Source organism: Hemibagrus wyckioides, linkage group LG18 (assembly GCF_019097595.1).
Source record: "Hemibagrus wyckioides isolate EC202008001 linkage group LG18, SWU_Hwy_1.0, whole genome shotgun sequence".
Taxonomy (NCBI): Eukaryota; Metazoa; Chordata; class Actinopteri; order Siluriformes; family Bagridae; genus Hemibagrus; species Hemibagrus wyckioides.
In genome coordinates this window covers 19,136,728-19,158,468 of record NC_080727.1, presented here as the reverse complement: position 1 = coordinate 19,158,468, position 21,741 = coordinate 19,136,728, and the positions used below count along the sequence as shown (strand labels likewise).

Sequence of the window (21,741 nt, the reverse complement as noted above, 5' to 3'; positions counted from 1 at the left end):
CCATTCCTAAATATTACATTAAAAAGTTATTAAAGGTTTCTGCAAACTGTTTTTCCACACACTCATGTCCTTATTTATTTATTTTGTATTATTATTATTATTATTGTTATTATTATTATTATTGTTCTGTAGCAATCTCTCACATCCCATCATCCTGATCATCAAAATGGACTTAAAACTAATTCAAAGTAGAAAAAGGAAAAAAACAACTTTTCTTTGTAGTTCTGTGGTGTAAACATTAACCTCATACTGCTCTGTTCTATTGTGCAACCAACTAAAGCCCGCCCTTTTTTATCCAGTTTAACTGGAGGAAAACTTCCTTAAAGTGAAAGCAGGATAGACCACATTCAACTCAGCACTTCTACAGTAAGTCCAGAGCCTTCCTATAAAAAGATATGTGTTGAACTACATTCTTGTTTGTCTGTAGCCTGCGTTGCTGTACTGAGTACTGACCTGATTCCTTCTTTGACTTAAAGTAACCAGACAGATTCTAGATTTTAATGCTTTTGAGTATTTTACTGATTTCTAAACCTTTTCAGATTTTCACTTGCTTCTTCACATGACAAATTCTTTAAACAGAGATATGAGTTTAAGAGCAGGATGGGAGCTGGATACTGTGGAATGATGTACCATGTTTCCTGTTTAGTTAAGCTTGAACACTTCTATACTTTATTTAAAACACGCTTAGGTTTTAAAAACACAGGGTTAATAGAATCATACTGTTAACAAGAAATCAAGCAGAGTGTTACCGGAATCAAGTAGAGCAAAGCCAAGTCCTGTTACAGCACCAGTATTAAGTCCAAAGGCTATCAGTATCAAGTAATTCTCTGTATTTATGTAATGCTTTGCAGAGCTGTTGTGATTCAGCACACTTGCAGGGGCACACTACATTACTATACATCATGGTATAATGCAGCATGCTCTAACTGAAAGGTTTTCTCTTACTTAAGTGATATATATGTTACTTAAGTGTATTACATATATAACACAAACCTAGTTGTTCATAAACATATAAATAATATCAGTAAGGGTTAGTTGGGTTAGGGTTAGGGTTAGTTGTTTCGGTGGATTGATTAGCTGCCAATAAATAGCCAAGATATGATTGTATGCATTTCAGTAATGAGAATAATTTCTAAATAGCTTGACTTTAGGTTCAAAAAAGTAAATCTATGCTGAGTAACTGAGTGAATTTTATTTTCAACTATTGTGAGATTCGAACTGAGTGAAAGTTTTCATCAGCAGACGAAATGCAGTTTTTGTTGCATGCATTTTTATGCATGGGATTTATTTTTTATTCATGCAACAATATAGCAAACTCCAAAGGGAACTTCCAGCCTATCAGATTTCCCGCAGATTTCCTGCAGATCTGGGCCAAGCCGCATCGTATGACGTCATCACAACGTGCGTTCCCTCGAAACCCTTCATCATAGGAAAAGGAATTACACACGTGTCTTCAGTGATAAGTTTTAAGCATAAAAGAAAACGTCCACGCTTGCAATTTTAGCAATTTAATTTAGCATTCTAGCAATTTAGTTGCAGATCGCAGATTTGCAAACTCGAACAATTTTTGGCTGGGACAATCACAAAATACTGGGGAAACATAACTACTTTGCATAGCATGAAAAGGCAACAGTTGTTTTCTGCATGGACGAATTTGTTTGGATGCTAAATCAAACCCATTATACTGAAGACATAAAGTCACTGGATTGGATGAAAGAATGGATGAAAGATGAAAACTTGGATGAAAGACTAAAGAGTATTCAGATGTCAACTTGAAAAACAAAAAACAAAACCCAAAGTAGAAATATTAACGAAGCGTAATTACACAAGAATGTTCCATGCCTCAATGCATAAAGTGAAAGCAGTTAATTGGACCCACCAATGGTAATGGCTTCATTGCAATCTAATTAACCGTAAAGGCAACCTCACAAATTTATTGTCTTACTGAGAGACAGGCATGCTTAGGAGGTATTACTTTAAAGTATTGGGGTGAATTTGTAGATTTATTGAAATGGATTAAAATGTGCAGTTGCTAATTAGCAACCTCATGACTGCAGACTACCGGACCAACAGGAACAAGCGTTACTGTATGATTAATATTGTGTAATATATTGTTATTATATCTGTTCACCTGCCTGAGCTTGCCTAGCCTTTATTCTCAGTCATCGGGGACGTCTGTGAATCAAAAATAAAGACACAAATCGTGTGTCTGGCCCTAGAGCTAAAATCCTTTAGCCAAAAGATTAGTAAAGATTGAGTGCCGCATCGACACAAATAAATAATAAGCTAAAAATGACTATAGGACTAAATATCTGCAACACACCCTCAACAGACCTGGAGGTTATTGTCACGCTAGGTTTAATTCATACATGTATCTAAGCTACATAGTTTTGCAAACTAGGAAAGATGTCTGTTAATATCTTACATCTGTTACTAATCATAATGTACTGAAACCTTTGACATTTTTGAAAGGAAAAACAAGCTTTCTTATTATTTTAAGCCTGAATCTTGAGCTCATGTATTCTGATTATTAGATAAATAAATAAATCAATCAATTATGTAATCTGTAATAATCGTTGTTGTTGGTTTTACATGGAAATGCCATTGTATTTCAGTTATACTCTTCAGTTTGTTAGAACATGACAGCTTTAGTCTTAAATTGGAAAAATGTACAGAGCATGAGGGTTAATGATGCTTTTCTGTTCCCAGGCTGCATTTCACTGGAATTTGAGAAAGAGAAGTGATGGGTCTCTTTAATAATATCAAGGTAAGATTTTTGATGTCATTTCCTTCTCACAAACTTTGACTGATCATGCAATCGAGTCGAGGGATCGAGGAAGTTTATTTTGGTCCACTGACGTGCTCCATTATATCTCATTTTTCTAGAAAGATAGTATACAAGATAAGCATGTAAGTTTAGTTTTTAGTGGATGATTAACTGTATTTATGTGAGTGTCCTGCATGGTTGCGCTTAAGCACTTCAGTAAATTACCACAGACTCTACGACATATGTTTGAAACATTTTACACAATCCATTGTTTAGTTTGGCGCTCTGCAGTCAGCAGGGGTTTCACTCTTCCCTGACTTCCTTTGCACTTCCTCATATTGTTCATTCTTTTTCTATCCACAATAGGTCAAACGACCTCGGGAAAAAACTGTTCACGCACACTCTAGTAACACTTTTGCTAAAATGCGTTCAACAAATGGGATAAAAAGCAATCATTATGTTGACGATATTTAATACTTTATTTATACGACACACTGTTCATCGGTTTCAAAGCACAGGGTTTACACAGATGATCTAAATTAGCAGTTCTCTTTTTTGTTCCTTCTCAGTTCTTCGTACTGTGCCATGGAATGCTGCAACTTGCACAACTGTTGGTGTCTGGATATCTGAAGGGCTCCATATCCACAATCGAGAAAAGATATGGCCTGTCCAGTCAGAAGTCTGGGGTGCTGGCCTCTTTTAATGAGGTACATATGTTTTAGATATTTTCCTAGTTCTTCTGCTTCACCTCCCACCCTCCAGAAAACAAGCTACTTTAAATTGGATGTTTGTGTGTATGTGTGTGTGTGACTGTGTGTCCACTGCACATTCAGGATGTATTCTCACCTCTGGTCAAGTTTTCCCGGGTTAGGGTTCCAAATCAACCGTTACCAGGATAAAGTGCTTACTGAGGGTGAATGACTATAAAAAACGATATCCTACGTTTCCTGTCTGAACATGCACACCTTTATCTTAACCTTGGCGTGCCACTGCAAGTGAAAATATTCAGTTTTTCATTGAATAAATTTGCATTGACGTCAAGATGTGACATATCTGCGAATTTCTGCATTAGTGTAACAACTGAAAACATGATCCTGATCTGTAAAATACTCTGGTTGTATATAAAACCTGGAATGGTTCTATTATTTGCTTTATACGTGGAACCCCAAAACGGTTCTTTATGTTGAAGGATCCTTTGGATTTTGTTCTGCACAGATTATATACCGTATGCAGTAAGAGTAAGTTGTGTATAGGTGTGTGAATGTGTGTAATCAGTGCCACGTGATGGACTTCCGTTTAACGTGTTCCCAGACTCCGGCTCTAACACAACCAAGATACAGGAATGAATGTTATGTATTAGGACTATCTATTTTCTTACAATGGATAAGTCTCTCTTGTATTCCAGACTGACAGACTTCCTTGATTTTTAATCCCTGAACCTGTATTTCTTGGGAGCCCTCACAGTGTTAGCTTCCCATTGTTTCCAGTGAAATTTTTTATGTACGACTCAGTGGATTTAATCATGACACACGCTTTTAGTCATCAAAAGATTTTCATTTTCGACATGCATCATTTGGATATGACTAATCCCCAGTGTGTCATATGAAATAATTTGTATTGGCGGCTTTAAGCAAGCAATATCACTGTGTGAGATAAAATACATCTTAATATCACTGAGCAGTTTAATGCTTAAGAGTAAGTGTGTCACAGAGGGACAACCGAATGCTTATTGTGTTACGTATCTAGAAACAACCATACTTTTATTTTATTTTTAATGAAGTTACTCATCCGTGATATTCCCTGCAGGTTGGAAACACAGTTCTTATTGTGTTCGTGAGCTTTTTTGGAAGCCGAGTACACAGACCCAGGTGTATCGGGATCGGAGCGATCCTCGCAAGCATGGCGGCGTTCCTAATTGCTTTGCCACACTTTTTCAGTGATAAATATGAATACACAGATGACGGGAACTGTAAGTATGGACGATTCCAATGACATTTCACCACACTTCTGTCCTGTCATAGAAGGAGGATTTCTGAACGTTTTTGTTAAATGTTTTTGATTGGCAGCTAACACCAAAGAAGTTTCAGGGTTTTGCCGTGCAGCGAGTAATCACCAGGCAGCATCCTCTAATCAGACATGTTCAGAAGTCAATAGTGATGCCAACAATGCAGTGTTTCCTATACTCCTCTTGGGTCAGTTGCTGCTAGGCATTGGTGGAGTTCCTATCCAACCTTTTGGGATTTCCTATATCGATGACTACGCCGATAAGAAGAATTCGCCGTTCTATCTCGGTAAGCGCGGTCAGGAAGTGTTCTGGCTTCTGCATTGTTAAACGTTTTAAAATAGTGTAACGTGAAAACAAAAGTTCACCTTCATCTTCCTTAAAAACTTTTGTTTCTACTCACAAGTGGTCAAGACAGAGGATTACTTTAATTATAATTTTTTTGTCAATTTCAACATAATTTAATGATGTTTTTTTTTTATTCAATTATTAGTATTATTAGTATTAGTGCACTGTTTTCAGATCATCATAAACTCTCCATTTTCTACAGGGATATTATTTGCGTTAACGGTCATCGGACCAGCGCTGGGTTATTTGATGGGGTCAGTCCTGCTTCGCTTCTATGTTGACTTCAACACAATGTCATCTGGTGAGGGATAAATCTACTCACACACTCACTCACTCACTCACACACTCCCACACTCACTCACTTAGACTTATCTCCTCGACATGGTAAAAACACCTAATCAGAGCAAACACTTCCATATTGGTTTCCATATTTGTGTTATCTCAAGAATGATTTCGCAAGGCTTCCATAAAAGTGGGCAAGGCAATGTGAACAAAGGGCATGCTACTACAAGAAAACCTGTTTTGTTATTAATGGAGGCGTTTAAGCACTATAAGAGACGCCTGACGAAGATTCGAGTTTCTACACAGTGATACGTAACTGAGGCAGATGATCTGTGTATAGACCGTGTACATAAAGACATTCTGATGCATAACAGAGGTTATGCTCTGCTTTCATGACTTATCTTACATCTCCATTTGCATAAAATTAAACATGACCTCACTAACCTTGCTCAAGTATGCACACAGGTGGAAAGGACACTTGTTCTATGTTGGTATAGTTGTACTTTACATGAGTAAATTGAATGTTTGTACTCTTTACTAGGGGGAAAAACATAACCTTTTTTTTGTTTTTGCTAATGCCATGTTAGACTAGCGTCAATCCCAGTAGCTAAATTCTAGCTACTAGTAAACATTAGTGATTCACAGGGGATGGTGGCTTAGTGGTTAGAGCTGTTGCCTCACAGCAAGAAGGTCCTGGGTCCGGATCCCGGGTTCAAACAGGCAGGGGCCTTTCTATCTGCCGTTTGCATGTTCTCCCCGTACCTGCCTGGGTTTCCTCCCACAGTCTGAAAACACGCACATTAGGTTGATTGGTAATTCTAAATTGCCCGTGTGTGTGATTGTGTGGCCCTATGATAGACTGGTGACCTGTCCAGGGTCAACCCCTGCCTTTTGAATTGCTTCAAAACAAATACTTTTAGTTTCTGTGCATGGTAAAAATTTGAAGAGATTTGAAGTAGCAACTCTTTAACTTAACCTTTTAAATGAGTAATCTATACTTTCACTTAAGTATAATTTCTCAGAGGTTTCCCCATCCCTGCGGATACAAACCTGGAGAATTCATATAAGCTGTGTATTCATTTAAACTAATCAGGAAACTAAAGATAAGTAAAAGTCGGAGTAATTAGATGTTTTAGTTCAGGAAGCTCTGGAAGCTACTCATCATCTGAGCCATGAGACATACTAAAGAATTCTTGTCTGTGTTTAGCGGAAATAGTCTTGGAGAGAACGGATCCTCGTTGGGTCGGAGCATGGTGGCTGGGTTTCCTTCTAGCTGGCACCTTGCTCTTCCTCACCTCCCTGCCCTACCTATTTTTTCCGAGAAGCATGATAACAGAGGTATGTCTGCGATGTCACGGGCTTCGCCCATCTCTTCCTTCTTGTTGCGCTCTGTATGTGTACGCCTATTTTGAGAATAAGAACTTGAAATGTGGCATATGTCAGTGCTGTAATGGATCCCAGGCTTGTTATGAAGAAGCTTTAGATTTAATGATCCTTCCCATGTCTTTAGTCCGTCATGCTGACTGCAGTTGTGTGGCATTGGATTTTGTCTTGGTGGTTGGCCATGTCATCCAAAGATTCACGGTGGAGAAAGATCTTGCTTGTTATATAAGCCTGGCTGGTCCCACACACACACACACACACACACACACAGAGAAGTGAAAGTATAAAAGGAAATCTGAGAAATGGGAGCCTGTACAAACATCAGGTTTGCCAAGTCCTTCAAGATTAATGCAGGATTGAATTACACTCAATTCCCACGCAAGAAAATAAAAGGAGACATGCGTTAAAGCTAGTTTTCCAGTAAAAATGAATCGGAATTTTAATAATCAGTTTCTGTAATAATTTGTAAATAATCATGATAAGAAAAGGAGTCTCATAAGGATTAGATATGCATAAGCATTCTAGGATTTCTCCTTCTCTTCTCTGTCTCTTTCATGGTTCATGTGAGTGTTTCAAATATTGAAAGTCTTGCTCACTGAACCCTGCCTGTAGGGTTTCTGTTAATCCTTCTTATTAAACAAAATTCCCAGTGGAATTTCTGGTCACTAGCACAAGATCTCAAACTCTAAAAAAAACTACACACAAAGTCTCACACTGGCATGTTTACATCTATGAAATAGAGCACACGAGGAAGTTATAGATCGGCAATATAACGATTAGAAAGGGGAATAAAGGGAATAAAAATAAAAACACTTGGCTGGTGTTAAGTAAGAATTCGATGTTGCATATGTCAGACATAATCCAAATGTATTCTGTTTATTTTGCTCCCTTTTGATAGATGTTATATCATTGCACACATCTCCATGTAGGTCTATTGAGTTAAATTTGCACCTAGTAGCCAAAAAGGGAACTGCGACAAGTGGTTACGGACAAAACAAAAAGGCAAAGTGTAAGCGCAGACTTGTCTAGATGTGTTTATGATGTAGATAAGTATTCCTGGTTTAAGATATATAAGATGCAAATATTCGGAGAGAGAAAGTATGGAGTATGGAGTTGATATGATCTGGACATAGAAATCAGAAATGTGCTGGAAATCTTTGTTATATTTACTCCAACGCCACAGGAGAGGACTTTAAGTTGTCAACTGATTATGTCATCACTGTGAAAAATTCACTATACTATGAGTCAAGTGTGATAGTCAATAGGCTGTGTCATTATTAATGTCATAGAAGGTCAAGAGGCAGTGCTGGATGGGAGCCAGAACCACATAAGCCTAAAAAAAGAACAAATAAATCATAAAAAGGATTTTTTTTTTTTACATGTGTAGAAATCATTTGCTTATCTTTTCAGGAAACTGCAGCCGCGACAGCAGAAACACTAAAAGAGAAGCAGGAAGCTGGATCAGACTCTATACATGAACTTTCACTGCTCCAGTTCCTCAAAAGTGAGTAAGGTGAAGAATGCTGTGTTAGCTCTGGTAGCTGGGTATAAATCTGAATAAACATAACAACACACACAGACACAGTAAGAGATTAAGATTAGAATGTTTACTTCAGCTACAGTGCCGAGTAAAAAACAAGATTTTATTCCACGCCCACCAATCCGTACATCATATAAATAAATTCCCAGCACAAACACAAAAACTAATATCAAAAGTAACCCCATCGTTCATTACCACTGGTTATATCACTAAAGCAACTAATATACAATGCTGTATTTCTATAAAGTGAGCATTCTCATCGCTTCCAGGATCACAGACTACTACTGCTGTCATGCAGGACGTCTTATAGACGATGTTTGTTGTTAATTTCAGTCATGATAAGTTCAATAATAATGAAAATTAACCTGGCACTTCCATCTCATGCTTCCATCTGACATCGGCCACATTTAGCATTCAGTGTTAAGTAAATATTTTTGCTTTTCTCTCACAGAATTCCCACACATCATGCTGAGAACCCTGAGGAACCCTATTTACCTTTTGGTGGTGCTGGCCCAGGTGAATCTAGCAGCTATGGTTGCTGGACTGGCTACGTTCATGCCTAAATACATTGAGAGGCAGTTCTCTCAAACGGCGTCCTTCTCGAACATAATGATTGGTAAGATATCAAGCATTAGATGTTTTAACCAGGATGCAACATGATTCGATTTCATCATAAGGACACTGTAACAACAGGCTAATGCCGCGTAGCTATGTTGAATGAGTTATTAGTCATGTTACGCGATATAATACTTTTTCTGAGATTTATGGAATTTTACCCAACGTCATTCCTCAAAAGGCTGACTGGTCCGAACTAGAAGAAGAAATAATAGCAAACTTGTACTACTTCAGGTTGGAGTTCGCATCAGTTCATATCAGCGTTCACACAGACGAGCGATACGTGACTTTACTGTGGATGGAGTCGCTTAGAGAACACTAAGATGGCTTTAGGACTTTAGCAGCTAGAAGGAATTTCCTGGTTACATAATTGCACTTTTTTGACCTTGCTGTACGGGAAACTATTTCTAATCGCACTCTCCGGAGGGTTGAGGATGAGGATGAGGTTCAAAGTTTCTTCCTCGTATCATCTCAGGGAGTTTTTACTCCACCACCATCACCTCTAGCTTTCTCATTAAGGATAAATGAATACATTTTATAAAGAAACAGTCAAATCAAATGTATATCCTGAATCTAAATCCCCCTGAACTGAATTGTAGTGGTTTAGAGAATTTATGTCCAGTAGGGAAACTCTGATTACAGACTGCAGAAGCGACTACACTGGAGTATAAAGTTATTTTTTTTCAAACACAGCTGTTTAGTTGTTTTTCCCCAAAAAACCCTGCCAACAAAATCAAGCCAAAATCGCATATCTCACATAAAATTATGCAGAGTTGTAAACTTTCATACAAAGACTTCTTTGTTGAAGTAAAAAAAAAGAAGCTAAAATCCATTATAGGCTCGTTTTTAACCCAAAGAGCCAAATATTTCTTGTTAGAAGAGCAAGATTTTGTATCTTATCTGTACTTTCTTTCAGGTGGATTGAGCATCCCATCAGCCATGTTGGGCATCATGGCAGGAGGTATGATCCTGCGCAGGCTCAATCTGTCCGTTAAAGCCTCTGCGATCTTGTGCAGCGGCGCCGTTCTGTTGGCCATCATCTTCGCCTTGCCTCTCCTCTTCCTCGGATGTCCGACGCAGAACGTTGCCGGGATAAACTACAAAGAAAGCACTGAAAGGCAAGATTTGATGTATAGTTTTTACAGAGAAGTTATGATGCAAGCTTACACCAGTTACATTTTCCTGAGCTGCATATATTCCTGAGACTTCCTGTTTGTTTTTTATTAGTTCTTGAAAGAAGAAGCCACAGCATTGCTTGTTCTGACCTCATTGCTTCTCTGCTTCTTTTCTCCATTTGTGCCAAATCTGTGTGCATTTCTCAGAGGTCAATGTATAAACTGAAACTGTTTGAAAAGCCACATGAGAACAGAACAGAACAGAACCTACTACAGAGTTGCGCAATTAGACATGTGGAAAAAATTACCAGAGAATTTATTTATTTATTTATATTTTTTGCTGCTCATTACTTACTATTGTGTGCTGTTTCTTTTAGCAACTTCAGCAAGTACCAGACTTGCAGTTTGGGATGTTCCTGCTCTGATGAAGCTTTTAACCCTGTGTGTGGCTCTGATGGTGTGGAGTTTCCCTCTCCTTGCCATGCTGGCTGCCATAAAAGAAAACCAGAAGAGAACCCAGTTGTAAGTTTGCAGAATTACGGTCAGCTTCATGTTTTACGGTCGATTCGATGACCCAGGACCTTTGGTTGCTTCGAAAGAAAGTCTGGTTCACATTAACTCCAAAAATGAGCCCAGTAATAATCTCAGAAAGGCAGTTTAATGCCACATTCTAATAATAATCACGGTTCAATGTATCTACAGCTGGTTGGAGGAGTGGGTTGGCTAAATTCTTGCGAGGTTTTCTGGGTCGTTTTTTTACGAGATAATTGTTCTCTTCGACTTTTAGAGCATGACTTCACCACTGTTTGTGTAACATGGTGACTGTATAACTCATTTATTCTCCTTATTTGTATAGAGTTGAGAAATCTGTAATGTTTTTTTCTGCCGATCCTGGCTTAGCACCACTCTCACTCTTCCACTCAGGGCTTTTTACTGTCACAGCAGAGAAGATATATTTTTTGTGAAGTGAACTTCTTGTCCCTGTGACCTGTTTTTTTTTTTCTTTTTCTTTTATAATTTTAGAAACCTTCAGAAAACTCCTCATCTTCCACAACCTCACTAAATCGATCTGGTTTTATGATGCAAAAGTCTTTTCAATGATTAAAAGGAATCAAATATATTTATGTAAAAATGCATGAGGATTTGCTTTCAAAACCTAGATTTTCTTTAACTGGATGAACAACATTGTTTTGTTTTGTTTTTTTCTTGTCCAGCTCTCTATTTATGTTAGTGTAATCTGCCCAACCCAAATCCCCCCCCCCCGCCTCCGCCACCCAACCCCCCCCCCCAACCCCGTATGCCCCTAACATTACCTCCCGATCTCAGGATGATAGAGTGAATATGTTTTTCAGTTTGCAGAAAGCATTTCCAAACCATGCCATTCCAAAGTGCTGTTTGGATCTGTACCAGTGTTTATTATAGTTGTGGAGTGAGTGTAGATAAAACCTCCTGAGCTGTAGTGTGTATTTCAAATCATCCTCCCTCATATTCCAGCCAAACCACCAGCTATTTGTTTGAGATGCATTTTTATTGAATCTCTATTAAATAATGAGACATTTAACAGCGACAAAGTCCAAGCAATATAAATACACTTATTAGGCATAACATTGTGACCACCTGCCTAACATTGTGTTGGTCCACGTGCCAATTTTTGGCACTTTCGACGGTGCACAGGGGTCAGCATGGGCACCCTGACTGGTCTGTGACTATGCAGCCCCATAAGCAACAAACTGTGATGCACTGTGTATTCTGACACCTTTCTATCAGAACCAGCATTAACTTCTTCAGCAGTTTGAGCAACAGTAGCTCGTCTGTTGGATCGGATCACACGGGCCAGCCTTTGCTCCCCATGTGCATCAGTGAGCCTTGACCGCTCATGACCCTGTCACTGGTTCACCACTGTTCCTTCCTTGGACCACTTTTGATAGATAGGGAACACCCCACAAGAGCTGCAGTGCTCTGATCCAGTGGTCTAGCCATCACAATTTGGCCCTCAAATCCTTGCCCATTTTTCCTGCTTCTAACACATCTGGCAGTGCTCATAATGTTATGCCTGAGTGCTATGATAGAATAGTATTCTTAAAAAAATTTTTTGTATTCCTGTTGATTGACAGGAGAGGAACCTGATGTGGTCGTCTCCTGTTGTAGCTGTTGCGCTTTTGACAGTTTATTATGCTTTCTGAGATGCTTTTCTGCTCATCACTGATGTAAAGAATGTTTATTTGAGTTACCGTAAACTTCCCCTCAGCCTGGGTGATGTTTTTTGACATTTTTGTGTGTAAATCACTGGAAATATTTAACAGCAGCAGCCGTGCCCTTACATGATGAGCTGACTAGATAACTGCCTGACAGAGCAAGGCAGCTGAGGTCACTGAATAGAGATGCCAAACATATGTTATTATATCTGTCACATTCTCATACACCCTGCAGGAAAAGTGTGATTTGTAGTCATGGGGGATTCATGCTTGCTGCTCTAACCTGTCCGTTTGAACATATTTGTCTGAATCATCTTTTTCTTCTGCAGATCTACACAGAATGCGCTTGTGTGGGTCTGAATGATTCCCAGGGTCGAGCCGTATCAGGAACGTGTGGGAACGGCTGCTCCCACCTCCTCATCCCTTTCATGGTTTTCTCCTCGCTCACATGCTTCTTAGCCTCGCTCTCTCAGACGCCGTCGTTTATGATGATTCTCAGGTACTTGACCTTCATCATTGAGGGTTTTTTTAAATTCTTTTCATGTTTTGTCATTAGTAAACTCTCACTCAAATCGATGAGAATGAGCAGTATGATAAGACTATCAAGCACTAGGAAATAATTGTGGGAAAAACAAAGGTAAGAATCGATTCACTTTACAGTTACTAACGACACACCCAGAGTTTACTCCCAAACGATGTCATAAGTCTACAAAATTGTAGAGTACATTCAACTTTGTTATATAATTAAAGAAGGAAGTGCTGTAAAAAAGGGTGAGTGCTTGTACTACCCTGTGTGCTGGCTTTTGACCTACAGAGAAACACCTTCATGTCAGTTCCTGCCTCAGGTGATGATGTTTCATGCAGCACTCTGCTTTCACTACTGTGTCGAACCTTTGGTGCCTGCAGCTGCAAGCTTTTGTGGCTTGGATTAAACAGCAACCACAACAAAAAAAAACTAGCATCAGGTTTCCATCTAAATGAATGAGAATCGTGGACCATGACCAGGACAAATGCATTTAGCATCAAAGCTACAAAGATTTTTAATTCAGATGCTTTTCTAGGATTTGAAGATTTACCCCAAACGACATATCCAGGTTCCAGCAGTTGCTTCGTTTGCCATATGTTTATTTTGTACCTTCTGAAGGTGAACTCCCATGTGACCCGAGTCGGAGAAGGAGAGAAGAAGAAGTTCAGCTTCAGTTAGAAGCGAAGGAACATGTTTGTCATTAATCTGTCCATGTGAGTTCAGCGTGCCTATGCAGGCCTGGGATTAGTCAAGAAGCCACATGCACTTTTCAAAGAGAGATGAAACGGATGACAGACATCATCGCTAAAATGCGACTACTTTAAAACCGCAGTCAATCAACCAGAAGAAAGATGCTTTTATAGTAGCTGATTTGTGTTTAATTCTCTAGATTATACACCGTAGGGGAAAACAAAAAAAAGGCAACAAGAGATTTAATGGAACTAATCCCACAGAGAAATAAAGCAATCACGTGTGAAAAGCATGATTCTCGTGTGAAATCTACACTTGTTGTTAGGTTCTAAACATTCACACAAAATAGGTCATAAACAGAGTGATCTTGTTCTGTTATAATAGAAAGGATTAAAAGGAAATTAAAAAAAAAATTTTCACATGACTTCTCACCATGTGGTTTTTATATGAGTCATTATTTTCATCTGACTTTTCTTTTCTTATAGTAATTCAATATTTAACACATGATTCATTTAGAATCGTGATTTTGACACGTGTTTTATTTTCATCTGTAATTTTTTTTTACCGAATTTCTTTTCATGTTGGATTATTTTTTTAATTTATTATTTTTTATCTGATAATTTCATTTTTCGAAAGTGATTTTCACTAGGTTTCTTTATTTTCACATGATGTATTCGCGGTGCATTTTTTCAGATCACGTGACCTGACATGCCTGATTTTTCACATGTTTTTACACATAATTTGTTAATTATTGATTTAAATGTTAATGCACTTACAAATTTTTAGTTTTATAATAATGTTTGGGTTTTTTTTACAGTAAATTATTAGTTGAATATATTTATGTATTTATTCTATACATTATCTATTTATTTATTTATCTACTATTCGTTGCCTTAAAGGGTCTCTGCTGTTGTTATAAAACGGAAATATCCATTTATATCCCTAAAATATATTTCTTTACTAAACTGAGACAAGTACTTTATTAGTGAGACAGCTGGAGAGCTTTAAGAGCATTGCTCATGCTGGAATTTGAACTCTCATCCATTCAGACAGACATGAGTGGGTCAGTGTAACCCTTCATCATTTCATCAACAATCTCTGGCTTTGTTTTCACCAAGTGCAGTGACACAAGGAGAAAAATCTTACGCTTATCTTGTGCTTATGTTGGCAAGCAATACATCACCACTTTAAACCACATTTCCACACCTATTAGCATTTTATTAGAATAAACATTAAGATGTTAAACTGGATCTCACGCCATCTGTTAATAGGTTTTCCTCATTGGTTTTTGTGTGTGTTTACTTTCATGCAGGACTGTGACCCCTGAAGACAAATCCTTCGCCCTGGGAATCCAGTTCATGCTCTTCAGAGTTCTTGGTTAGTGTCAGAAACATCTGTTATGGGAACAGTCCTTAGCTGCCAAGATCTTACCCAAGCGAAAGCTCGGTTCAGTGACCTCTTTTGTGTGATCTTGTTCTGTTGTAATAGAAAGTAATGAAGGTTTTTCAGTGCTTAGAAAACCAGTTAAACTGGTGTCATTTAAACACATAAAGAACAGCAGGAGATTTATTAAATGGTACCATTTAGCAGCTGAAGAAAAGAAGCTATCGAATTTTTCTCATTTGAGATTTTTATAGAGCAATTCTAAGAGCATTAAGCCTATTTGCTAATGTCAAGCTTAAATCTTTAAGGAGCTTTTAAGGCACTTTTTGCTCCTTTCCATAAATTCCATAAATTCCATAAATTCCATATTCCAAATTGAATTTCCATAAAATTCAACTGAATAGCAAAATTGTCTTCTGACACAATAAGACGAACTTATTTAAAACATTTTACTTATGATTTTTACGCAATCCTTTATTTTTAATTCTTTATCTTTATTATATTTAATATTAGTTTTCACATGATTTTTTTTTTTTTACTGACTTGTTATACACACTTTTTTTTTTTTTTTTTTTGCTGACTTGTTTTTTAACATTATTTTTATACCAGAATTCATGTGATTTATCACGCAAGGTTCCATTTTTTTTTTATCACGTGACTTTTATACCTCTTTTGTTTATTTTCATGATAAACAATAAAATTGAAAGTCCTACACAAGTAAATAAATATACAGGGTGATAACAGGATAAAACAAACTCAAGCTTGAATTTCAAACCTTAATAATCGAATCTAACATCTAATACTAATATCTAATGTCTAATAAAGAGGAATATAAGTTCTATTCGCCGATTTGATTCAGCATTTTTTTTGTGAATTAACTCAATAAGGCGAATGTTGAGTAAAGGATAATTCTGTTGAATTTGTTCCACCTCCAGCGTTTCTCCCTGCACCTGTCCTGTACGGAAGTGCCATAGACTCGACTTGTATTCTGTGGGGGAGAAAGTGCAACAAGAACACTTCCTGTCGTTACTACAACATGGATTTTTTCAAACAACGGTAGGTCCATTCATCCTCTCCATGCTCTTCAGCTGTTTTCTGGGGCAGCACGGTGGCTTAGTGGTCAGCACTGTTGCCTCACAGCAAGAAGATTCGAATCCCAGGCAGGGGCCTTTCTGTGTGTTCTCCCCGTGCCTGCATGGGTTTACTCCGGGTACTCCAGTTTCCTCCCACAGTCTAAAAACATGTACATTAGGTTGATTTGGTAATTCTAAATTGCCCATAGGAGTGAGTGTGTCTGTCTATATGTGTGACCCTGTGATGGACTGGTGACCTGTCCAGGATGTACCCCTGCCTTTCACCCAATATGTGCTGGGATAGGCTCCAGCAGATCCCCGTCACCCTAATTAGGAATAAAGTTGGTGTAGAAAATGAGATGAAAACTGATTTCCATTTTTATTTAATTCAATTTTAGATTTCTTGGACTTCAGACGGTTTTCATCTTCGGAGGTCTGGTCTTTTTCTTTCTCTCCTTTTTGGTCCTGAGGAGAGCCGATTCAGCCGAGCGAAAGAGATCGCAACAATCGAAGAGCAACGGCGCAATAAAGAAGCAGGACGCGAAAAATTCGAAAGCGTTACTGATCTGCAACGATGAACAAAACGACAAGCTGGTGTGAGAACGTGGAAGCATGAGAAGTCCTGAGGGACTTGCAGCAAATTTTAGGATCGATTCCTGATTTTTTTTTTATTTTTATTTTTTTATAAAGACTGCTGTAAATAGGCGTCACCTGTGAGTCATAAATCACACAGATACTATAATCTTTTCCATCAAATGTTAATCAAACAGTGCTGCCGCTGTTGCCGCCGCTGAGGAAGCGTCCGCATGTGTGAACACGCTAACTACGCTAACACAATGTGAAGCCAACGTAGCCTTTCCTTCGTCTGAGCCTTTAATGAAAATAGCTGGCGCTCGTCCAGCTGATTTGTACGACGCTCGCCTAATAAGAAGAGGGCGTCGTGAGTGTCGCAATCTCGGACCAGTTGGTTAAACCTGTTCTGAACTGCTTTAAACTGTTAAAAAAAATAAAAGAGAAGAAATGAAGGTGAGATCGGTTGGAGAATGTTACTGGAGCATTATTGAGAAATATACAGAGGGCATTAGAAAATCCTACAGGAGTCAATATATATATATATATATACATATATATATATATTTTCTGTGTTCTAGGCTGCAGATATTGAAAGCCTCACTGTGATTGGTGAAATGAGTTTTCTATCTTGTTTTGAAACAAAATGTAAGCTTTTCTTTTTAACAGCATTCATTTACAATATGTATTTTTGTATTTGTTTGTTAATTGTATATTACGCTAACAGTTTACAGTTTCTATGTGCACACTGAAATTAGATTGGATTAGAAGGATGTGGATAAATGGTAAAGGCGTGAACATTTGATACATCGAAACTGACAAATTTTTTCTTAAACAGACAAGTAAATCAGTTCTAGGATAAAAACTGTTCAGACTAGAAACACATGGACTCCTGTTCGTTCCGCAGTTATCCGATTAGCCAATCATGTGGCAATGTATAAAATCGTGCATATAGGAGTCAGTCACCTGGTTCAAGGGGAGTTCTGGTGAATCTGCCCCCAATGTAGCATCAGATTAGATCCTGGAGATCTGAGGTGTTATGCCTCGTGAGATGCTTTTCTGCTCATCACCTTTGTAAAGAGTAGTTATCTGCATAAACTGTAGCCTGTAGCTTTAGGTATAAATCAATCGTACCTGTTCTCCTCTCACCTCAAGGTGTTTCTACCTTGCTTCTGTTATTTCCTTCTGTACTCTAGAGACTGTTATGAATGAAAAACCCCAGGAGGTCTATAGTTTCTGCACCATGCCACATCTAAAATCTCATAGATATGAACATTAACACATGAATTGAACATGATTTTATGCACCACGCTAATGTTACCTGATCGGATAATCGGATGAATTGAATGAGCAGGTGTATATTATATTATATTATATTATATTATATTATATTATATTATATTATATTATATTATATTATATTATATTATATTATATTATATTATATTATATTATATTATATTATATTATATTATATTATATTTTCTTTCATGCATTCAGTATCGTCAAGAAAATGTGACACCTGGTCGTTAAAATGTGAATTATTTGGAGAAATGTTTGACCGTCACTGAAATTTTTTTTTAACACAAACGTAACACAAAAATGTCATATGTATACTGACAGAATAGTATTTCCTCTGGCCTTCTGGCTGGTGTATTGTATATCTGTTCATTTATAAAAAAAGCTATCTATAATCCTGATGATTTTATCTTGTATAATTTCACATATTTACTAAACCACCCACAGATGGACAGATAAAAACCTCTTGTTATCGTTCCAGGTCTTTGATGTTTATTTGTTTTCTTCCTGTTGCATCTTTCTCTGTGATTGGATATAATTAGAAATCATTAAGCGACCATTTGTTGACGAGAGCAAGCTGGTTTTGTAGAGGATAGGGAGGACATTTCTAGATGTGTGTGTGTGTGTGTGTGTGTGCGTGTGTGTGTGTGATGGGGAGATAAGATAAACATCTTTGTAAGTCTAGACTTTTTATATATATGTTCATATGCAAATCTTTATTCGTGGTTTTCTTGTCTCCATCTCCTGGAGCATGTGGCATTCACTGAGGGCTGAGGCTGTGGCTGCAGCTTCATTCCAGCCAAATATGAGGGATAGCTTGTTTTCCACCTAGCAAGCACTTGATAGATAGATGGAGAACAAGAGGAACCGAATCAATAGTTAAGTTGAGCCTTTATTTGTTACACATATATTAGTGCACAATGAAATTCTTTCTTCACATATCCCATCCTTGGAGGTTTAAGGGTCAGAACACAGGGTCAGCCATGATACAGCATCCCTGGAGCAGGGGGAATTGGAGAGCTTGTTCAAGGGCCCAACAGTAGCAGCTTGGCAGTGAACCCCCATCTTCCAATCAACAACCCAGAGGCTTAACCACTCGAGCTATACCACCGCCTTAAATTACAATAAGTAAATATAAATAGATTCCAGTAAGTGGAAACTTGTGTGTGTGTGTGTGTGTGTGTGTTTGTGTGTGTCTAAATAAGGATTTCTAATAAACTTCTCAAGCACTATTTGGCTGAAATGAAAGCCTTTGGTCACACCAGCCCTGTGTGTGTATAAGACTGAAGACTCCTAAATAGGAACATTTTTCCAAAACTAAAACTAGACATAAGAATGTTACTCAGTCTAAGAAATATCAGCCCGAGATCTACCGGAAAGTACAAGGTTGTGCAAGAGCAGACTGAATGATGCAGCATTATACAGAGTGCTTAGCTGACTAGGAAGCAAGACATATGTTAATGCTTATAAAACATGGATCGCTGGGAAACATTTTGTCGAAAGGAATAGATATCTTGCCAAATGCTTTTTACAGGAAACTGACTGCGCGCTGCAGTAAAACACTTCCCTGGTGTTTTTATGGGAGATTTAAATAAAGATAGATTGTCAGATTTCAGGAATGTGTGCATCACTAAACTGACATTGATGATGGTGGGAGTTCTGAGGAGGAACTAATTACTTGAAGCCAAGCAGGTGGTGTTGTTCTACATCCAACTTTTAACCGAGAACAGACAGTAAGAACCTAGACTCTTTTCTAGAGCGTTTTCTGCAGTGTATTCCACACCGTGGGTTTGGTAAGAGTATTAGAAGGAGTTAATAGTTACTGGTACTGGTGGTTTTGGCAGCACTAGAGCTTAAGAAAGAATGTTTTTAGAGACCGGGCAGCTCTTCGATAATAAAAGTGAAACATAGACACATAAGTTTAGACTTCTCTCTTTTTCCTTTGAATTTTCCTTTTTTATCATTTGGTGTATTTGGGAACAGGTGGATATGTTTTATATGTTTATTTTACAGACTGATAATAAAAGTAAAATATTTGTCTAAATCAGAACCAGACACAGTGTACACAGATCCCAAAGCCATCTATATAGGGAAATCTTCAATTTATAGCATAGTAGCCAAGGCTGTACATACTGTACATATACATATACTTACATAAATAGAGATAAATGAAAGATGTTTGATTTGATTGTGTTATTGCACAACAGAGCAATATTCAGAATAAAAGAATGTGCTTAGGATTGTTTTTTTGTAGCAGTGTCTGAGAGCATAGGATTTTGGCATGTCTCTCTCTCTCTCTCTCTTTGTGGAAAAACCTGACAATCCTGACACTATTAGATAATACGATCATGTGCTTCAGTGGAAGCGATCAGGTTCAGGAAAAAATGGAAAAACCTGAAAAAATGGATCAGGTTCATGGAAAAAATTTAAACCCCAGACACCCAGAGTGGATTCTTAAACCCAATTGTACATCATGTAATTTTGTCATGTTATTAAACCATAAATATTAAATGAGTAATAAACTAACACACTTATCTACCATAATGCACTTTATTAAATACTTAAATAACATGTTTAAATGATTGACATGATGTAGCCTCTATAACATAATGAAATGATTTAGAAATGTGTCAGAAACATGTCTTCTACATAGCTTGAGCCTGATCCATTTCCTGTCCTGTCTCCCCTTCTATTGCGTAATGGAGCTAACATTAAAAAAAAAAAAAAACACTGAGACTTCCTGTTTAAGAACAAAATGTTTGACAAAACCAATATGTGCCTGGACAGCTTCTGTAGAATGCTGGTGTAAAAAAAAAAGAAGAAAATAAGAAACACAATCCTTTTCAGTGACTTAGGATAATATTTGGAGTCTTACTGCACTCCTCTTCTGAAAACATACTTCTTCCTTAGACAGAATCTCAGAGTTTCCCCCTGAACTAAATTCACTTTTATCATTCGCTTGTTTTTATTAAACACAGACTGAATAATTCCAAAGTCGTGCGTGTGCTTGTCAGGATCTGTGAAGATTGTCAGGGATTGGTCATTCATCACATAATTCTTAAGAAACCCAATGGATGTGTTAAATGATATGCCGGCAATCAACATGATGCCGTAAATCAACCCTCACAAGAGCGAGAATTTTATTTTCCCACGTTTATCAATATTTTGCATCATTTCCTGTGGATCCACTGACTCACAGCTTTATTCACGGATTCAGGAGCAGATTCTTCCTTCAGAGCTTTCTAAATTAATTGTAATAAAGTTTTGTTGGTGGTTTTTAAAGTTTATGTCTAAATAAAAATGAATAAAATAATTTTTTTTTTTTTTTAAAGTTGTGTTATGTCTAAATAAAATGTAATTTTTTGTAAAAAAAAATTGTAAAATGTAAAAATTGTTGTTGGTTTTTAATAATCATTTTTCAGAATTTTGTTCTGCTTTTTGACATCGCTTTATTATTATTATTATTATTATTATTATTATTATTATTATTATTATTATTATTATTATTATTATTATTAGATATCATATATTGTGTATTACAGATACTGTTATTCCTGTTAAAATTGGACATTTATATTTTCCCTTATGTATACATATACATATGTATATATATATATATCTTATGTATGCACATTGCACATATCGTATTATTTATTGTCATTACATTTATATTTATATATATCTTTTTTAAATCTACATACATGTATATACTATATACTATATATTATAAATGTTTATACATATATATTATTTATATATTTTTATAAATATTATATCATATTATATTATCATATTATTATTATATAATTATATTATTATTATTATTATAATAATTATTTATGTTTATATTATATACATACTTTTACTTTTATATGTGTGTGTGTATATATATATATATATATATATATATATATATATATATATATATATATATATATATATATATATATATA

The 21,741-nt window shown here is 36.9% G+C and overlaps 1 protein-coding gene across 1 annotated transcript; it reads left to right on the top strand.

The window, feature by feature from the left end:
* Window positions 1-286: 286 nt before the first annotated feature.
* slco2b1 (solute carrier organic anion transporter family, member 2B1) lies at window positions 287-18,268 on the top strand. Its single transcript, XM_058415335.1, has 15 exons — window positions 287-366; window positions 2,710-2,767; window positions 3,337-3,474; window positions 4,574-4,736; window positions 4,834-5,058; window positions 5,320-5,418; window positions 6,607-6,737; window positions 8,193-8,286; window positions 8,774-8,938; window positions 9,854-10,055; window positions 10,430-10,574; window positions 12,577-12,746; window positions 14,776-14,840; window positions 15,782-15,902; window positions 16,318-18,268. The coding sequence occupies exons 2-15, from the start codon at window positions 2,744-2,746 to the stop codon at window positions 16,517-16,519; spliced, it is 1,944 nt and encodes a 647-aa protein (XP_058271318.1). The 5' UTR covers window positions 287-366; window positions 2,710-2,743; the 3' UTR covers window positions 16,520-18,268.
* The last annotated feature ends 3,473 nt before the right edge of the window (window positions 18,269-21,741 follow it).

Coding starts and splice junctions, on each gene's coding strand:
- slco2b1 (XM_058415335.1), top strand. CDS start 2,744: ATGGGTCTCTTTAATAATATCAAG. Junction 8,287..8,773: donor ACTGCTCCAGTTCCTCAAAA/GTGAGTAAGGTG, acceptor TTTCTCTCACAG/AATTCCCACACATCATGCTG. Junction 8,939..9,853: donor CTTCTCGAACATAATGATTG/GTAAGATATCAA, acceptor ACTTTCTTTCAG/GTGGATTGAGCATCCCATCA.